The sequence below is a fragment of the Solea senegalensis genome, linkage group LG14 (assembly GCF_019176455.1).
Source record: "Solea senegalensis isolate Sse05_10M linkage group LG14, IFAPA_SoseM_1, whole genome shotgun sequence".
Taxonomy (NCBI): domain Eukaryota; kingdom Metazoa; phylum Chordata; class Actinopteri; order Pleuronectiformes; family Soleidae; genus Solea; species Solea senegalensis.
Window position 1 is genome coordinate 8,878,224 of NC_058034.1, and position 19,514 is coordinate 8,897,737.

Genomic DNA, 19,514 nt, shown 5'->3' on the forward strand with positions numbered 1-19,514 from the left:
GAATTGGAAATCAAGTTTCCCCTCTTTTTATTTAACTGAGCAAGAGCTAACTATTGTAACAAAGGTAAATTACAAAGATGAATAAGATTAAGGTGGCATATAATGATGCTCTCAGAATCTTGTTGATTGATAGTGATATGTTTGTAACTTCTAATGTTCTCACTTTTCAGGCTATACCCAGGAACTTTATGTATACACATATGTGCAGGTTTACTGAGTCAAGGAATGGAATTATAATGTCTGTGTAGGTTTGTGTATATACAGAACTCAGGAGATGTAATGGTTAATTACAGGATAATGTCAACAACATAACAAACCATATGTATTGTGCAGAACAAAAAAGCTATGGTACTTTTGTGGCAGATCTGTTAATATCTGACTTACTCAAGACATAAACAAATGGAGAATAATCAAACCTTTTAAATAGGTTTGAACTAATCTCCAAAACAGGACACAGATACATTCACTGATGGGTTGTGACACTGAAGCCGGTTACAGATTTATTTCTGTGAGGGCTGACTTGTGTATGTGATATCTTGCATTTGAGAGGGATAATAAATGAATCTTTCAGTTTTAGGTAAACATACTAAGCATGTTGTGGGACATTCATTAAAGCACTGCACTATAGTTTGTGACTTCTTACAGATCTATGGATCTTAACTTTAAAACTGTAAACTGTAAAGTTGACTCTGGAGATGATCAGAGGATAAACTAGGACGTTAGAGTCACAAGTGAACTTGAGAGCAGAACCAGCCCAACATTAACACTGGCAGTTGGGAGTAATGTTGAAGGTCATCTGTGAATTGTGAGTATCTTGTGTCCGACTGCGAAAAAATATATTGTGAACCATCAAAAACAAATCTGCCACAACTTTAAAACCACTTATGTACACATGGCCGGATGATTCATGTGTTGATAACACATCTTCTTACACACAGTGTCACAATATAATATAATAGCACAGTGTTTTCGAACAGTAAATTTTTCATTGGCTGAGAATGAGGTCAGACAAGGTTGTGGTTAACATACATTTTTAAACGCATTCAGCCAGCAGTGCTAGAATTTAGCAGTTGGCCATGTTGTCTTCATCACCATAGATTTCTTTTCCTGATTTAAAATTTAACATAGCTGTTTGTTGGTGTATTTCAGTATCTCGTGGGCAGACACCTCCCACACTTGTTCCTCCTCATATTTGGAGGAAGGCATGAAGTCAGAGCTGGGTCACTGGTTAGAGCTAATTTTAGTTCCACTGGCAATTCTAAACCAACTATTTTCTCATGAGAGTAGTAAGCAAACTCAGCTAAGACTTTTCCTGCAAGGACAATGTGGTGGTTGAAGGAAAAAAGATAGAGGTTGTATAAACAAATGTACGTTTTAGGTATGCTGTAAATATGTACAGAGCAGCTCTGTCATTGTGCCTTTAAAAAAAGTCACTTTACACTATTCCTGAGATAGCGTGTTTCTTTTTTTACTTGAAAATACTTTTGTTTAATGATTTTCAGTCAGGGATGTGTAACAGTAAGAGCCTCCATTATTACATGCCCTGAGGTCCAGACACTGCTGTAATGGCAAGGTAGGGGCCAGTGCATGTCCTGTAGAGAAAAAGTACCTGTGTCTGCAAATCCTGCTTCTGCACTCAAAGCTAAATGGTGTTTTCCTGACCCTCTCTATTGATTCTGTATTTGATGACCACTTTCAAGACATAGCTTAATGTAAGGCTGTGACAACATAAAACAAACCCCTCAGGGTCTTACTGCTGCTTATTGAAGGGACTTGTGTAATAGGTGTGACACTGCAGAGTTTGCTGCTTTGGTTCAACATTTCTTTTAGCACATCACACTTATTGACGAGCTATTAGTGCTGTTTTTGATGTAAAAAAAAAGAGAAAAGGTTGTAGTTAGTACTGTTGTCGAACACTGTATAAGTGACACGAGCCATGTTGATTTCTCATATTTATCCGGACAAAATATTCTGGCGCTTTTCCACTACACAGATCTGACACGGCATGACTTGGCAATAGCACCTGGTACCTGGTACGTTTTTAGTACCGGCTCTTGCGAGGTCCCACACGAGCTGAGCTGATACTATGCCATGACTGCCAGTCACTGAGAGAGTGTCATCATTGGAAGAGTCACGAGCGTGAGGAATCAAACCAAACAATGCTGAAATGTAGATTGTTAAAAATACTTAAAAATCACAAACATGTGTTAATCTCCAACATTTAGCAAGGAAATGTCTAAAATCTAATTTTTTAACAGAGGTGTCTGGTGTATTTAGCGACAGCATTGCGGAAAGCCTGCGATTGTGAGTGGAGAGCTGCATCACAAACCATTCCGCTATATTTCAGACAAAGTCTGCGCTCTGGTTATGCAGGAATTACTGAATGATTATGTAAACAAATCTTTTTTTAACACTGATTCTAATGATTCAGTACACTGAAAACAACTACTTTACAAGTCGCAAGTCACTAGTTTGTGTGCGTCGTGTGTAAAATGACATGAGGAGGGCATGTTGAGGAGGTACTATAGTAATGAAAAACGATACCAAACTGTGTAGAGTCGTTCCGTGCCATGCCATGCCATGCCATGCCATGCCATGCCATGCCGAGGCAAGCTGTGCTGGAGCTGTGTAGTGGAAAAGCACCACGATAACGATCGTGAGAACGATAACCATGGCAGACAGAATATACACACAAGTCACCAACTCATGAAGGATAAAGAAAAGGCCTTGCATACCCCCCCCCATACCCTTTAACATAAACATGTGCAGCTTAGAGAGTGTTGCAGAAGAGCAGCATGGAGAGCTGACTGTACAATGAAGCCTTTCAGTGTTTGTGTGTCAGAGAATGACCTCAGCATCTTTAGGAGCTCTGCCCACTCTGCTCTGCTGGCCCTCTGGCACACTCTGTTGGACGAAGTGTGTCATTGCATTGCAGAATTAGTGATATTTCTAAAATACAGGGTGGGAGGGATTTCAGATTTTTTAGTTATTATTTGTATCAAATGATTAGTTTGGATCATGCTTTCAAATGCTAACAGTAAGATGTAATGGTGACAAATGTTTTACTGTTACATTTTCCAATAAAGGTTTTGGGGTTTAATGGTATTGAGTGAACAGTAAACATTACTAAGATGGTAGGACAAATGAGATGATCACACTGCTGAAACGTGATATCACCTCAGGATGTCCTGCTTTGAACTGATATTAGACATAATCCTCACTGGTGTCTGAATCCTTTTTTCTGTAATTTCAGTGCTAGTAAAACTAGGCCCCCTTGTGGTTGATAACCACCACTACTACTACTAAAACACATCAGATACACATGACATTACATGTCATTTAGCAGACGCTTTTATCCAAAGCGACTTACAAGGGAATTGAGTACAATCAGCCAGGGGTGGAGTTGAATTTACGACCATGATGTCTTTTGCACACAGGGCATCGGTCTTAACCACTGAGCCACTCCACCCCCCAGACATGAGAAAATCTCTTTGACCTTACACTGATCGACCTGATTGAGTGACATTAATATAAATATTAAGTTTTATCTCTTTATAATGATGTGGCTGATCAGTGTGGCATGTTTTCATTTATTTTTTTAATTCAGTTTCTACATCAATTGGTTAAAAAACGATACAGTGTGATTCATGACTTGTTTATTTCTGCATAAGACGATAACATCCGAGACTAAAATCTTAGTCTAAGAGGTGGAAGGAAGTAATGTCAGTGACATTCTTAATTCATGTTCATATTCTAATCTCTAGATGCAGCCATTTGAAGCTGATCATCTTACAGAGTGTGATTTACATGTTAATAATTAAACATGTTGACATAAATAAACAAGTGTTACCTTTAAAACAATTAAGATAATAGTCAATGTTGGTTAAACACAAAAAAACATTTGTTGCTTGCATTAGTTAGGTAACAAACTCAACTATTATGAATAACACGGGCTACTACTGGGAATCTTGTGTAGATTAGACAATGCTGTGTACTCTTGTTTGTATGTGTGTTCTTGCAGGTGTTAAGTTGCATCATATGTGTCTGATCACTGACTTGGGTTTACATTACACCTCCAAGTCCTGTGCACCTGTTGAGGCAGCATTCTCCTCCTGCACTGCATCAAAGGGAGGTATGGACAGGTGGGCAGGCCTTGACTCTTTGTTGTCAGCTCTGATGATCTCAGTCCAGTCTTTGTCCTTTCCAGGATCAGTGTTCTCACCACAGGCAGGTTGATAGGCTGACAGGAAAGACCACCGAGTGATAAAGAGATGTTTCCATAAACTAAATTGTCTCGAGGATACTGATCAAATCAATATGGCCGCTCTTCAAGTCAGATTATATCTGTGTACATTGAGTGTGAAGAAAGAATATATTGGTCAATAGGAAACTCGGTCTTCAGTATATTCTCACCACTAGAGGCTACTGTTGATCTCTTTATGAAATGCTAAAGAAGCACCATGAAGTGGTGAGCTCCAGCTGTGGCCTTACATTACAGGTTTATGTGTTTATGTATCTATGGTTTACATGGTTATTATATCTGCCCCATATATTCATGGAACAATGCCCTACAACTGTTGAGCTTCACTACTGTGATTGGAATTTCTTAAATCAAGCGTAAAAGTTGGCTGACCTGGTAACAACCAAGCTTACATGTAATATTTTACAGAACTCACCATTAACCTCCATGAGCTTCAACTAATTTGTCAGCAATTGGGAAATAGTGAATCCATCTTTGAATCTGACATGGCAACTGGGAGTTGCTCCAGCTTTGCCCGCCACCCTCAAAGGACATGCACTAGAGAATGAATGAATGAATGAATGAATGAATGAAAGACATTTTGAATACGTTACAAGGTGGTGGCTCTCTGATGTTTAAGCTTGTGACCCCATAAAAAGAAACTTGATTGTCATTAGTTGGTTATGACAAGGTCAGTAGAATGGAGTAGAATTTCCCATTATTTCCACTCATTATTTAAATGAGTGGGCAAAAAAGATTAGCATAACAGGAACACTAAATCTTTTTATTGGATGATCAAGGAGGGTACATTTACAGGAGGTAAAACAGTTCTCCATTTTCATTTTTACATCTTATTTTATCTGGGTGTGGGCAAAAAAACACACCCAATTACGATATAAATTTTTTATAGATTACTTAAATTTCTCCCCCAGAATGGTGCGTATTGTGCGTGTTACCTACAATCCCAGGTTTTGAAAAGACATTTTTCAGTTTAATTTCAAGCATGGTAATTTGGACAGTTGTGCCGTGTCCTGTTGTGAGAGGATCTATTCACTTTGGCCTAGCATTTATCTAATTTTTTTCCAACAGTAGCTCAGTGAACACCGAGTAGGCAGAGCTCAAATTACTTGGACTAAGTGGTTTTAATATTAGCAGGTGCGACTAAATATAGCAGTTAACCTAACAAGAAAAACAACAAAAAACCTACATTCTGCTGTACATGTTAAGTAGCGCTGTCCCATTCACTTTAGATAAATGTCAGATTGACTGATATACAGTGTGTATTGATTTTGGAAATATAAGTCATTGGTTATTGTTTCAAGAAATGTATCCTTCAATTTTGGTTGAAGGAGGAAAGAAAAATGCAATCTTTGAAACTATCAAATTGAAATACAGTCAAATTACAAATCCGGATCAGTGTGATTGAAATTGAGCAGCTAAAAGCATTGTTTGATTGGTGGTGATCATGAGCAGCTGGTATTGTTTCAAGTATTCTTTAAGGAAAAACACCATGGAGTGACAGATTCACACCTGTGGGCAGTTAGGAATCCTCAGTCTACCAGAATACTGCTTTGTCTTGTGAGGAATCTAAAGCACCTGGACAAGAGAACCCCCAGCAACAAAAGGAGAACATGTGAACCACACACCAAGAAAACACTAACAGTCCCATCTTGCTGTGAGGTAGCGCCTCTAGCCACTGAATCACTATGCTGTTCGAGGCAACAAAAAAATATGATGAAATAGGACATCTCAGCAGTGGTTGATTATCTCCAAAAATGGGTTAATGACACACACACACACCTAGACCACAGCCAAACAATAACCACATTTGGCTGGTGACTGCTGTTAATTTCCCACACTGTTCCTGGAGCCTGGAGCATCCTTTTCAACAAACCACTGTAAAGATACCATCTGTTTCAATGAAGTGACCTCCCAGCCATACAATGAAACCCAGCTGGCATAAGCATGATACACAATGAGATATTACAAACCCTTTACTTGACAACCACATTTATATTTCACTATGGTTTCATGGAATGCGTATTAGTCCAGCGGACATCATATAGTTTTAGAGTATTTCATGAGTCGTACAGCAGTGCTGTATGGATTCCTCCCTGAACTGCTATGATCAATGCCAGATTGACTGATGGAGAGTGTGATGGACCCATGTGCTGCTGTTGCCTCTGCTTTACATCAAAAGCATGTCCAATGCACTCCAGTCCAGCAAGATAACACTCGCTAATCCCCACGTTTGCACTACTGACGTCCTGCGAGCAGTCAGCTCTCTGCTGCTGTTCTGCTGCTGTGAAAGATCTGACATCTTCTTTTTCTTCTCCTCTACAGGCATTTCTGTATATCCCTCTGTCCACCCCATTCCTCCCTCCCTCCCTTCCTTTTCTTCTTGGGTCTGTAAATAAGCTGGGGCTGTGTAGTCCCCCGAGAGTCCCCCTCCCCTCCTCCCCCCACTCTTCTCCACCACAGCTTTCCCCCTCAAACTCCTGTGCGCGCTCAGACTCTGCTTCTGTTGGAAGGCCCTGGGGATGATCCACTGGGCCACTCTGATGCACATCGTCCACACAGCCTAAGACAGGAAAGACTAACCAGTGTGAGTGTGAGAGAGCCCTTGGAGGAGGGCAGTGAGTATCCTGCGAAGCCCGTTCACCGAGCCTGGCACAAAGCTTGGCTTGCCCCTTCACTACTTCAGCCCCTGAGATGCCCTCTCCTCCCAATGATGGAGGTGAGTCAAAGAAGTTGACAGGGTCATTCTGTCAGACCGATATGTTCATACACTGCTAAGCACACTCGGGCTGAATGAATCTCTTAACTGCCATTTTTGGTTTGCAACAAGTATTACAATATTGATTTGATTTATGACATAGTTTTTCAAGTCAGCATCAGTTCAATATTTACTTTGCAATAGATTTAAAACATGATGGAACACTGCCACACAACATCATCAAAACATTACAGGACCAGGTGTGAGATTTAAGTGACTGGATTGAAAGAGACCTGCTGTGTAAGATAAAGGGCTCTTCATAAGAACATGAACATTCTTTATTTTTAGATAACAATACATTCATGAAAACAATTTTAAATAATTAGATTCCCTAATTCTAATGAATTATTCATTTGTTCTATATTGTATCATTTTTTTTTAAATTTGCATATGACATGCAACAAACAAATACAGAATGATTAATGCATCAGCCATAAAAAAAAGATAGTGAAGGAATGTATCTACATTACTATTCATTTATATTCTGGTCCATTAAACAATCCCCCACTAAATCCTCTGCATAAATGAGAGAAAATGGGAGAGGATTCCAGCAATTTCTGCCCCTCTGTCTGCCTTGAGCACAAGCTGTGACTGTATCTTATTTTTGTCATATGCCGTTTCCTCCTCCAGAGGATCAAGGAGCGTCCCCCATGAACGGGCCATCTGTGGGCTCCTATCACAGCAGTGGGAAGAGGAAGGTGCGCATGAAAAAGAAAAAAGGATCCATCAGCGCCAACGTCGTAGGCACCAAATACGAGATTGGTACGGTTACCTATCTGTGATAACGCTTGAATTATTTTTGAAATGACTGTAATAACCATAAAACGTGAACATGTTGAGAAAAGTTTTTAGACGGGAAGAAGAATAGGTGGGATGCTGGCACTGACTGCTACACTAAGGCAAAAACAAAGACATTCATTCTACGTTCTAAAGTGCATTACTGTGCTTTTATTAAAAGTGTTTTGCTGTTTGGCATCATCTGCTGGTTTGAAAATGCTACCAGAGTCCACAAAAGCTTGGAAAACTGTTAGCAGTGCCATTACCAAGCATTTAAACAATGCAAAAAGGAGCCTTCATAAAACATGACACAGGTGCAAAAAGAGGCATGTTCTTTCATTTTAAGAAGATAAAATATATTGTGCTCTCTGTAAAAAGAGACCCTCTGTGACATGTGTTAGAATGCAAGCCTTCTAATTTATATTTATTTATATTAAAATCTCATGAATGAGTAAGACTAGTCTTTTGGACAGTGCCGTAGGTAAGATTAATGTACTGTGACACACTGCATTGTATTTCAATTTTTAGAAACAGTTGCCATTGTGGCTCAGTCCGTCCCTCAGAATACCATAAATCCCGTAACAACATTATCTCAACAATAATTTCCTGAGTGACGGAGGTCACTGCGACGTCATGCGTTCAATTAAAGGTGTCAGTGTTGCTGTCCAGTGAAACTTGGCCTTGCTGCATACATACTGTACATAAATTGTTTTTGAGGTAATTTACCTTGGCAGTGGGTTTTTTTTTTTTTTGAAAAGGGCCAAAAGAGCGCAGTAAGCACTCTCCGCCTGCTCTGTATATTGTGTGGCAGCAGAGCTCTCAGGGGTGAACTACAACCTATGAAAATAAGGAGTCAGCAGCAGCAGCAAGCAGAAGTTAGGGGCTGCCGGGATTCTGTAGGTTGATGGGAGTCTAGCTGTGAGTCTGTTTGCTAGCTGTGACGAGACCCTCTCAGTGGCCATTCTGAGGCTAGGGCAGGGCTATTTTGAAGGAAAATTAACACTAAGGGCCAGATGGATGGCTCATTTTTGCAGTTACTTTTTTTGAGGGGCCTTTTTCTTTTTTCACAATTTATAGTATTACATGTAAAGATTAAGGTTCATGCAGTATGTTGGCGGTAATTTGCCTTACACCCACTGAGAAGGGATTTTAATTTCTGGTCCTAGGGTTGTAGGTTTAGTTAGATGTGTAAGGAAGGGCCATTTACAGCTTTGTGTTTAAAGCCCCTACTGGTGATTGTAAGCAGAGCCCTGCTGTGATGTAAACCCTCTCTCTTCCAGTTAGTAAAATGTGGTTAGCCTCTACCAACATTACCAGATGGATGAAGTTGCATTGAAACCATCCTTTTCCAATTCAAGTGCCATCATGCAACATTAGGCAAGCCTTCTCCAGGTTTGTGCAGGCTTTCAAGAAAATTAATTAATACCATGTTTCGTTAGGGCATATGAATCTTTCATTACTGGCTGAATAATGAATAGTTGTTGGATTAATGTCAAAATGGGCCTGCCACCTATCTCTCATACCATAGGGGTTTCCGTTGGGATTTGAATGCATTACAATTAATTTATCTTTTGGAGAGAGGAATTACGATTGGCTGCTCCACAACTATCATAGGAATGGTAAATATTGCTGTTAGCTTTTTGATCTATAACCCATTTCCCCCTTAATGTATGCAAAAACTGAATTTAAGCATAGCAAGTGGAACACTGATATGAAGAGTAGAAATATATGATTCCTGGGTCTACATCACATCTTCTCATTTTTGCATTCGTATCAATGGTTGCTTCGTTATTCCAAAATTGATTATATAAATTATTCAGTCGCCCATTCTCTTACTGTGAAACATTCTAATGAGTGGTTTCCACCCAGTTCGTATAGTCATCAACGAGATGGACTTCATGAAGACGCGGGACGACGACGAGACCGCCAACCTCATCTGGAATGACTCTGCTGTGCAGCACGAGAAAATCGCTGAGCTCAGGAATTATCAGGTATACGTTTAGGCCACAATTCAGCACATCTTTGCAAACGAGAGATTGGAGAATGGAGCCTTTGAATAAAAAGTTGTCAGGTTCTATTGTTACACCGGGATCTGGATTTTAACCTCCAATTAAGCTGCTGCTCAGTAACACAACAAAGTTTATGTCGCTAAGCAGCTCCATTGAGAGCTCTCAGTAGTGTATAGTATGTAACTTGGGGAACTTTGAGGAGCGTGTCTGAACAAGGATCATATCTGACTTTGTATACCAGTAATTAAAGACATTCTTAAATGAAGTGTCTTATATATGAGATATCTTTTAAGACCACTGACCCATTCAGGTAGAACAGGTGTACGTTCAGTGTGTGGCATCCCTGTTTATTTGGGCACAATATAGTTTATTTGCGAGACATGCACATGCTACTTACAAGAAATGTGATATGCAGCTGCTTAAGCTTAGCAATGAACGAATATCACATGCCCACAAATAGGATTATCCGTTACTTAGAATGGGAAAATTTTTTTTTGTAATTGACTCTTAATGTGAACATGTATTAACACATGAATAGACAAGATTGACTCAGATGAATGAATTGGAAGGAGGCAATAAAGGGTTTCTGTTCAGTTATTTTACCTGGTTAAATTACACAGTAAAAAAAACACTTTGTGTAACCTAATGTTGCATTTTGTGTTAAAATTGTATTCAGGGGTGAGATGAATTCATTTTTTATTATCCTTACAGTCTGTCTGCAGAAATGATCGATACACATCACATCATGATGTGTATCGATCATGTTGCTGACCACAACAAACCAGATTTTTCTTGGGTGTTTTGTGCACCTAATTCTTTATCTTATCTGGGGCCGACTGAGTATTGACACACCCACCTGTCCTGATACATGTCCCTAGAAGAGGTCAAATAACAGGAATATTGAGAAAGCGATTAAAGCAGTCTGAATGTTAAGGGTTTTATATAGGACAGATGGATATGGAAATAAAAGAAGATTATGTTAAAATATACTACATGTTAGATAATATGATAAAATGAAAAGAAAGGGAAAATGAAGATGGACAGACTCTTCCCATCTGCTTTTTCTTAGACCCTGGGAGGTAAGACAGAGAATAGCAAATAGAGGAGAGTAGTGGACAGCATGAGTGGGAACAACGCAGCATACACAGAGACAGATGGGAAGACTGACAGGTAGACTGACAAGTTGTGAACAGCAGGGGGTGGGGGGGCAGGTTTCAAATGCCACTCGTGATGTTGATAAGACAGGCCTAAACAACAAGGGTTGCTCTGAGGTCTGTGTACTAGTCTGAGAGTGATCTCACCTCTGTTTGACCTCCCTGTCCTGCTGAGTGAACTTGACTGCTCCCCCGAGCTTTAGCCATCCATCTTACCGTGCGCTTATTTGATTAGACTGGGCACTAATGATCGACTAAATCACGGACTAGTCCGAAAGAGTCTAGCTTGTTAGGATAGGGGCAGTGAGAGTTCATCGAAGCAGATTGAATATTACAAATACAGGAACAGATTAACACGTCGAAATGTGCGCCGTGATGTTTCGCACAGAACTGGTGATTTGCTGTCAATTGCTTTCACTTGTTTCCCTGCGCCGCAGTGGAGTTTCACGAGATAATGTCTCAGATGAAAAGTAGAGGTCCCTCAACAATTGGTTTTGATTTCCCTTCACAAGCTATGTCGTCTCGCGGCATTGGCATAATTGTGCAATTCTTCCGAATCCCTAATTACATCTGTCTCGTTTGGATAATAATCACGGATTCCTTTTACACTCTGCGTTCTTGTTTTTTCCTCTCCTCTCCTCTCCCTCTGTTCATTTTTTTTTCCTTTTAGTGATTTACCGTGAGAGTTTGCTGTCAAGTTTCAGTTCATATGAGCCTAATTAACGCCCCTGTTCAGGCTCATTTAGTCAAAGAATACAGAAAATCCACAGTTTCTCCTATACACCCCACACCTTCACCGCATTCAAAGCAATTCATTCAACTGTCACTGCAGGAGTTTGCGATGCAGAACCAATTACCTCGGCCCCTCGGAGTCGAGATTGATCTTTTTTTCTCTCTCTCTCCTCTTTCCTCCCCAACCTTTAAAGTATTAAAAAAACACGATAAACTAAATAAGGGTGGTGAAAGGTCTCAGCGTCACCTTTTTGTTTTGAGTCCGTAATTGGGCATAAATGTCAGTACATTGTAAGCTCACTTCAGGTTGCTGCCTTTAATGTGCTCATTTTTATGAACGGACGGGGGGTGGAATTGAGTGGCGTAATGGCCCTAACTACATTATTATGTCTGCTTGTTCCTCTTTAGAGAATTAACCATTTCCCTGGCATGGGCGAAATCTGCCGGAAAGACTGTCTAGCAAGAAACATGTCCAAGTAAGTTTTCTGTCTATCTTAACACAGGAAATATGAGCACTTTGGCTTGGCTTAAAATATGCAAAAACAAGAGCTTTTCAAAGATCAGTGTTTCGACAGCTTGCAATTCAAGACTTTACAACTTGCAGCATTCCACCAGTGCAAGTAAAAACAAGCAAAAAAAAAAACAGTCACTGCTGTAAAAGCAGAGAATTTATATCTACTATTATAAAACAAAACAAAAAACTCTACCATTGTGAAAAGAACACTGCCCTGTCTTTGTCTGTTTAGAATGATCAAGTGCCAGCCTCAAGAGTACAGCTTCATACCCAAAACCTGGATCTTCCCTGCCGAGTACACGCAGTTCCAGAACTACGTCAAAGAGCTACGCAGGAAACGCAAGCAGAAGACCTTTATCGTCAAACCTGCCAATGGAGCCATGGGTCACGGGTAGGTCAGAGGCGAGCAGACGACCACTATATGACTGTCAGACCGTTAGTGTGAAGGGGCCTTGAGAGAAGACAGAAATTAGCACTGAAGCAAATAAGCGACAAGCACAGCAAACGAGCGACCCTGACGCAAGTGTCCATGGAAGCAGCATTATCGCTGAGTAGCTGAGTATTTGAGCGGAGAGAGTGTGGTGAATCTCATTGTTGGCCCCTAATTGTCTGTGATGGTCCCACTCTCCATAAATCAGAGGTTGTAGCTGCACAAACACACACTGCATGTGACTATTGTATTCCTTTATAAGGCAGCAACCAGTCTGACTAGGAAAAGGACCAAGATGGTGGTTGCAGGTTACTCTGTCCCTCAGTAGCATTCCTTATTCAAAAGATGAGCAGGCTGTGGACCTGAATGCATATTTCTCATCTAGAAGCCTGTCTCAGGCTGTGATGTCACGCTTCCTCTTGCATTTAGAGAATCATTGCCAAGGCCTGTTTTTTCTTTTTTACTGTGTGCATGGTGACTCTTTACTCTCACGTTTATGAGGTTCAACATCCCAGCAGTCAGAGTACTTTTAGTAAAGCTTAAGTCATATTGATTTGTTGCCACGTCAGAAAAGTGCTGACTCGAGTTATTCTTGATGCTACAGTGTACAGAGTTGTATTTGACAGTGTATTTAGAGCTGTACTACATCACTTTAATGTCTGCGAATGGGGTGAATGAAACTAAATTCCTCATGTAATTGAACAGACTCCCTACTGGCACAATGTCAACACAACTGTACATCAGCATAGGGTTGGTATTGATTTTAATGCTCCTTTGGCTTTGAGAAGAGCTGTTTAGGTCATTGAGTAGTAAAGCCCCCTGGCTTTTAGTGGTGTTTTAGTGACACTGACTAGGAGGAGACCTCAGGGCAGAGCTTCAGGACATCAGCTTTTACAACTCCTTTTCAATGGGAATTGACAGAATGTAGGAATCTACACTTTTCTGACTAGAATATGTGGCTCGGAAATAGATGGAAAAGTCTATTTAAGAAGCAGTCAACAACACAATTATCCTAAATTGTTTTTTTACAAGCCCTGTAAGTGATTCTAATGTTTTTATGATTCATCTGGCACTCAAAACAGAAATTAGCTACAATTTAATGCACAATTTGCGGCAGTTGTGGCCACATAGACGAAGACTGAAATAAACTTCAACAATTTAAGTGAAGTTGGGTTTTATTTTAATGTCAGGGGGTATAATGTAAACTAAATTCACAGGATCTGTGAATTTTCGTAACTACAGGGTCTCTTGGGCACTTAGATAAATGTGTTGAAACTGCTCAGTTTGCAAAACATGAATTAAGTATTCATTTGACTTCTCTTGCTTTGAAAATGTGATCCCTGCTGTGCATATTGTGAAGTAATACTGTGGAATGCATTTATCACTGGCACCAATAGGTGGGGATATTGAAGTTGAAATAGCTCATTGTGCTTCACCTTTCCCTCTCATTCTCTTTGAATTTGTCCTTTCTGGTATAATGTGAGCATTACTTATAACTCCATGCTGCACTAAGCCCTTATTTATTAAAGAATAAAAGGCTGAATTATTGCAATACATTAAGAATATGAAAGATGATGAGTTTAGCACAAGCAGTCAGTGGTGGGGGGCTCACAAGATTAGATTTTTCTCTCTCTTTTCCTTTTATTTTTTTTTTGCATGGTGTGATGCGGCAGGAAATTAAGTTATATCTACCCTCTGTAATTTATTTTTCCGTCGGCCAACTAAATGAAGTTATTGTTTGTGTCTGAAGCGTGGCTTGTTATAAGGGAAACAAAATAAAAGCATGTGTGGGGCTTAAAAAGGCAAGATCCCCTCCGGTGCCAAATTAAATAGGCAGGGGAGAGTGGGCCGTGATTATCTGACACCCCAGCTCATCAATCATGTCGTCTTCTCCTCAGCTACTCCTCCTCAACTAACTTAACACTGTTAACCCTGTCTTCATCATTCAGCCTGCTGTCTGCCACTTAGAAGGGCCCCTCACATCATTGGTCAGGCTTCCTTTTCTTTTTTGTTCTCGAGTGGTGATAAGCAGGCCAATGAAGCCACGTCTATAATCCAAGCAGTCTTTGAGTTGGTGGGAGCAAGTGGTGATTGATAAACCCAAAGTAACCACAACGTTCCAGCAAGGCAGAGCTTGTAAACGTGCAAAGTTTTATTAAGCCTCTGAAATAAGGAGGACTCCAGAGAAAAGACTATTTCATCATAACTTGAAAGGCAATACCTGATCCCAGTCTAGACATCCAATTTTCCTCCCTGGTATTTGATGAAGAAATTCTCCTAAGGAGCTCATCAACAATGTTAACTGAGTTATCTGAGAACTCTTTAATTAAATTACACCAACACAGACTGCTTTTTCCCAGCTGCTGTATGTCTTGTTCTGGCTGTGATTACAGAAACCACAGGGACAGAACCGTGTGGCACCAGAGAACTTGGTGCCACAATTTTCTCCGTACCTCAAAATATTCTTTTTGAACAGTCAAGCCTTCATATCTCAGCCAAATATTGTGTTTGTGTGTGTTGTGTCCATGTGCATGTAGCCAATTTAGCTCAAGTCTGCCCTAACTGTGAGTGATTTAGGTCAGGTTTGCTGCTTATACATACCGGCAGATTGTTTAAAAATGACCAACCATCCTCCCCGCACACACACACACATGCTGATAGACATACACAAAGTTTTGAAAATATTCCCACAAAAAAACACAATTCATTCATGAGTCCAGTTAGCAATGGTCTGCATACTTTAAAGTCTGAGTGCGAGTGACATGAGACCAAAGCAAATGAATTAAAGCGGAGCTTGAAACGGAGCAATGCCTGCTCCTATTGAAAGACCCTGCACTATGCCATTCAGTCCAAATGCTTGTTTTGTTTAAAAAAAAAATCCCATTATTCTCCAGATGTTTGCGGAGAATTGCCCAGACAAACCAACCTTCAGATTTTATTTTGTACATTCATTTCTCAGCTGTTTAAATTCAAAGGCGATGACAAAAATAACAAAATATTTGAAATGTTTTGTGTCTCCACAGAGCCAAAACAGCCTGTCCTGCTCAAACTATTCTCCGCACACTCATTTTTTAGATATGTTTTGAGTGAAGATTATATATCAGTGGAAGATCACATTCCCAAGGTTTAAATGTCTTTAATGTAAATTTAAAAAAAACATTCCATACACATTCTTCCACCTCTGATCACATTAATTACTCCTGTAAACTAGTAATGTGTTATTTTAATACAGCACCAGGGCAGAGATTATCTTTGAGTTGAAGACCAAATGTGTCAGCAGAGCAGGCATATGTGGCACCCCAGTAAATACATCATGTCTTCCAGAACATTTGCAAACGACTGTGAAATAATAATAAAAAAAAATAATAATGTGTTGTAACCAATAAAAACAGTATTCTGTTTAGCTCATATTTTCTTTTGCTGTAGCACATACACAAAGCAGTGCCAATGTCATCAGTCATGTTCATGGTCTCTGCTATGCTGCCATCTATCATTTTTTAATTATCTTTTTTGTCTTTACTATGCCATATTTTATTATGCTGCTGACGACACCCCAATTTCCCCCCCGAGGATTAATAAAGTTTCTGTCTATCCAGGATCTCACTTATCCGAAACTGTGAGAAGTTGCCAGCCCAGGAACACTTTATCGTTCAGGAGTATCTGGACAAGCCCTTCCTGATGGAGGGCTACAAGTTCGACCTACGCATCTACATCCTTGTCACTTCCTGTGACCCACTTCGCATTTTCCTCTACAATGACGGCTTGGTTCGTATGGGCACTGAGAAGTACCATGCACCGAGTGAGGCCAACCTGGTGGGTCACACACACAGTGCTTGTATGCTTTTTATAATAATGACGATGTTATTTACAGTATGCAGCCGTTTTCAAGGTAAAGTGGCACAGTAGCTGCACACACTCACTCGTAACTATGAACAATACATTCATCTTTATCTGTGTACCATCTGTACACAACAGTGATGCTTGCACCCGCCCACAATATGCCACTTCAGTACACTGTGTGTGGCCAATCATGGGAGTCAGAAACTGACTACAGACAGATTTGTGAAACAGATACACAGAGAAATGTATTTTCCATACACTGCCATGAACTGGAGCCACGCAACTCAACATAATCATATTAGGCAAACAAACTCACAGAAGGATAGAGGCTGGGAAACACAGTGCAATCTCCTCCTCAAAACAAAAGCATGCATTACGCACACATTTTTTTCTTTTTTTTAAAGACAATGTAATTCTATCCCAGACCTAAACCTAACAGCTAATCTTACGACCAACTATCAAACAGTCCTCACAAAGATAGAAGTACCAGTTAATGCCTAACCTTAATTTTAACCTTACCTCTAAGGCCAAAACCTAACCAGTTCCTCAGAAACTAGGTTCTGTCTCATTAGGACACAGTTTTGGTCCCACTGAGGTCTACTGGTACTGACAAGGCCAGTGTTTATACCAGAGAAGGTCCTAAGTGCTCACACACACACACACACACAATATGCAGGGATACTGCATGCACACGCAGCTGAGTGCAAATGTCCACATGCAGATGTCTCTGGTATTATCAGGCCACTCTTATTTGCTTTGAAGTTCTGCACCTGCTGAAGGGATGCACACACATCCACACACATGAACACATACACGCTGGACTCCTCCTGCATGTATGTGTATCCTACTGTGTTTTGTCTTACTCGGTCTGTGACACATGATGGAGTGAATCATGTCATGGAGATGGATGTTCAATCCCACAGTGAGAGGCTCCCAGACAGCCATCAGGGGCCCTAGTGGCCTGCAGTCACAGTGTTATTACCTTGTTGGCTAAGGGCAAGGAAGTATTATCTTCAACTGTGTGGCAGTGTTTAAAGAGGGGGGATACGCCATGGTAATACAATGCATAGTTTTAGTAAACCGCTCAATGACACATTTTATTTTCAATGACACAGTTTGTTGTCTAATGTGTTCAGCCACCAACTCCGTTGTGTCTCCACAGAGCCAGCTCTACATGCATCTGACCAACTACTCGGTCAACAAACACAATGAAAACTTCGAGCGAGACGAGACAGTCGACAAAGGCAGCAAGAGGTCCATCAGTTGGTTCACGGAGTTCCTCCGCACCAATGACTATGACGTGGCCAAATTCTGGGGTGACGTCTCTGTACGTGGGAAGTCCACCCAAACACACACAAATGTACTGTGGCGGATGTGCACTTTGATAAAAGCAAATATGTGCGGTGTGATATCACGACCGCACCACAAAGGCAAACAAACACATGCATACATCTGTCAGTGGAATCTGCGAGTGCACGCTCATATATACACATGCTGTTCTTACTAGCCAACACAGGTTGCACACAGTACACAAGTGAACCAGGAAATGGTTGATATGATTTGTTATGGCAGTAACTCAGTGAAGCTTCAGAGCTTTGTTTAAAAGAGCTTGTTGGAAACATCTTTCCTGGAGGGCACACTCACCCTATCTGACACCACTTACCTCATCCAAACACCTTCATTTTGTTCATTTTCATTCAGCAGCCCTGGTTCTGTTTTTCTTCTCTGCTGTACATGACCTTTGCTATTTGCTGTTCTTCCTGCCCTACACTCCTTGTCCCTTCTGTCCAAAGTAGTTTTGGCTCTATTGGTCCCTCAGTCTTCGCTGTTTTACTTTTACCTCAAAATCAAATCTTCCTCAAGATGATCTTTCACTCATTCTCTTCATCAGCTTTTACTTGTTTTGCGTTGCTGTTGAAGAAAGTGGTTTTTGAGATTAGCATTGCAGTCAGTGCCCTGCCTGATTGGCAAAGTTCTTGTTGCGGCAACATTTCATCTTCGATATTCTACTTTTATTTAATCTCTTATTTGTCAAAGTGCTGTTTCTCTACTTCCACTTTCTATTCTCCACATGACTGTGGAATACCAGAGTGTCGACATCTGGCTTAACACTTGGGTTCTTAACACTTTTTCTCTCTACGCCTTACTTCAGAACTCACACCACTTTGGTGTGAGTGCTGTCCACTCACAGTCACATACGCTGCTTTTAAAATCAATATTAATGCTCTTTGCTCATTCTCCTTTTGCCTTTTTCTCTTCATCTACCCTTGTAGGTTTTTACATTTTATTTCTGCAGTGGGCTGCCCTAAATTTCAGAATGTCTGTGGGTTTCTTTGCCAAAGGTTTGTGTCTGTGTGGGTGAAGAATATCATGTAGATACTTTTTATTCTTTGTGAAACAGTGGCATCTCTTTCATAATGGGTTACTACTGATGTGCTCTTTGGAGCAAAGTAACTAAGGCCTGACCAGCAAAGCCACAGCTTTTTATGCGTGTGAGAGCAGTGTCTGACTACAAATAACCTAGTTATGGATGCAATATTTGCTAACACGGATAAAAATATGAAGACACGTAAGGTCAGTGATTTTTGGTTGATGAAAAACATATAAAAAATAATCCTACAATTCCTACAATAGCCATTTAAGGTGTTAACAAAACAGGCACAAATGTTAATACAATCACAGTCCCTGGCAGTAGCCAGTGCTTGGGGCTCACGAGGAGGAAAGTGATGTGGGACACACACACACACACACACACCAAACAGTCAGTGCTGGGACTTGAGGCATAAACAGCGGCAGTGGGAGCAGGTGTTTGTGCAGGGCAGCCTGTGGGTCAGAAGGGTGGATGGATAGATGGATGGGGGTGTGTGAGCAACAGACAGATAGAAAAGGGAGAGGGGGTGCAGCTTATCAGGCTTGGGCCAGACCACCTTGCCCCCCTCTGACACCCAGCAGTCAGACTGGACATGGCAAACCGCATGCCAGCATCACTGTGTGAGGCCAGACTGGTGAGGGGAAGCTTTGCAGTGTGTGTGTGTGTGTGTG

The 19,514-nt window shown here is 40.7% G+C and overlaps 1 protein-coding gene across 4 annotated transcripts in view; it reads left to right on the forward strand.

Moving 5' to 3' along the window:
- Positions 1-19,514, forward strand: part of ttll7 (tubulin tyrosine ligase-like family, member 7) — a 68,987-nt gene that overhangs the window by 946 nt on the left and 48,527 nt on the right. For all 4 annotated transcript variants that reach the window (XM_044044115.1, XM_044044118.1, XM_044044116.1 and 1 more), the window contains exons 2-8: positions 6,584-6,977; positions 7,647-7,778; positions 9,663-9,784; positions 12,097-12,164; positions 12,435-12,593; positions 16,229-16,445; positions 17,635-17,799. In XM_044044115.1, coding sequence (XP_043900050.1) covers positions 6,953-6,977; positions 7,647-7,778; positions 9,663-9,784; positions 12,097-12,164; positions 12,435-12,593; positions 16,229-16,445; positions 17,635-17,799 — 888 coding nt within the window. In that variant the 5' untranslated portion in view covers positions 6,584-6,952. The remainder of the gene's footprint in view (positions 1-6,583; positions 6,978-7,646; positions 7,779-9,662; positions 9,785-12,096; positions 12,165-12,434; positions 12,594-16,228; positions 16,446-17,634; positions 17,800-19,514) is intronic.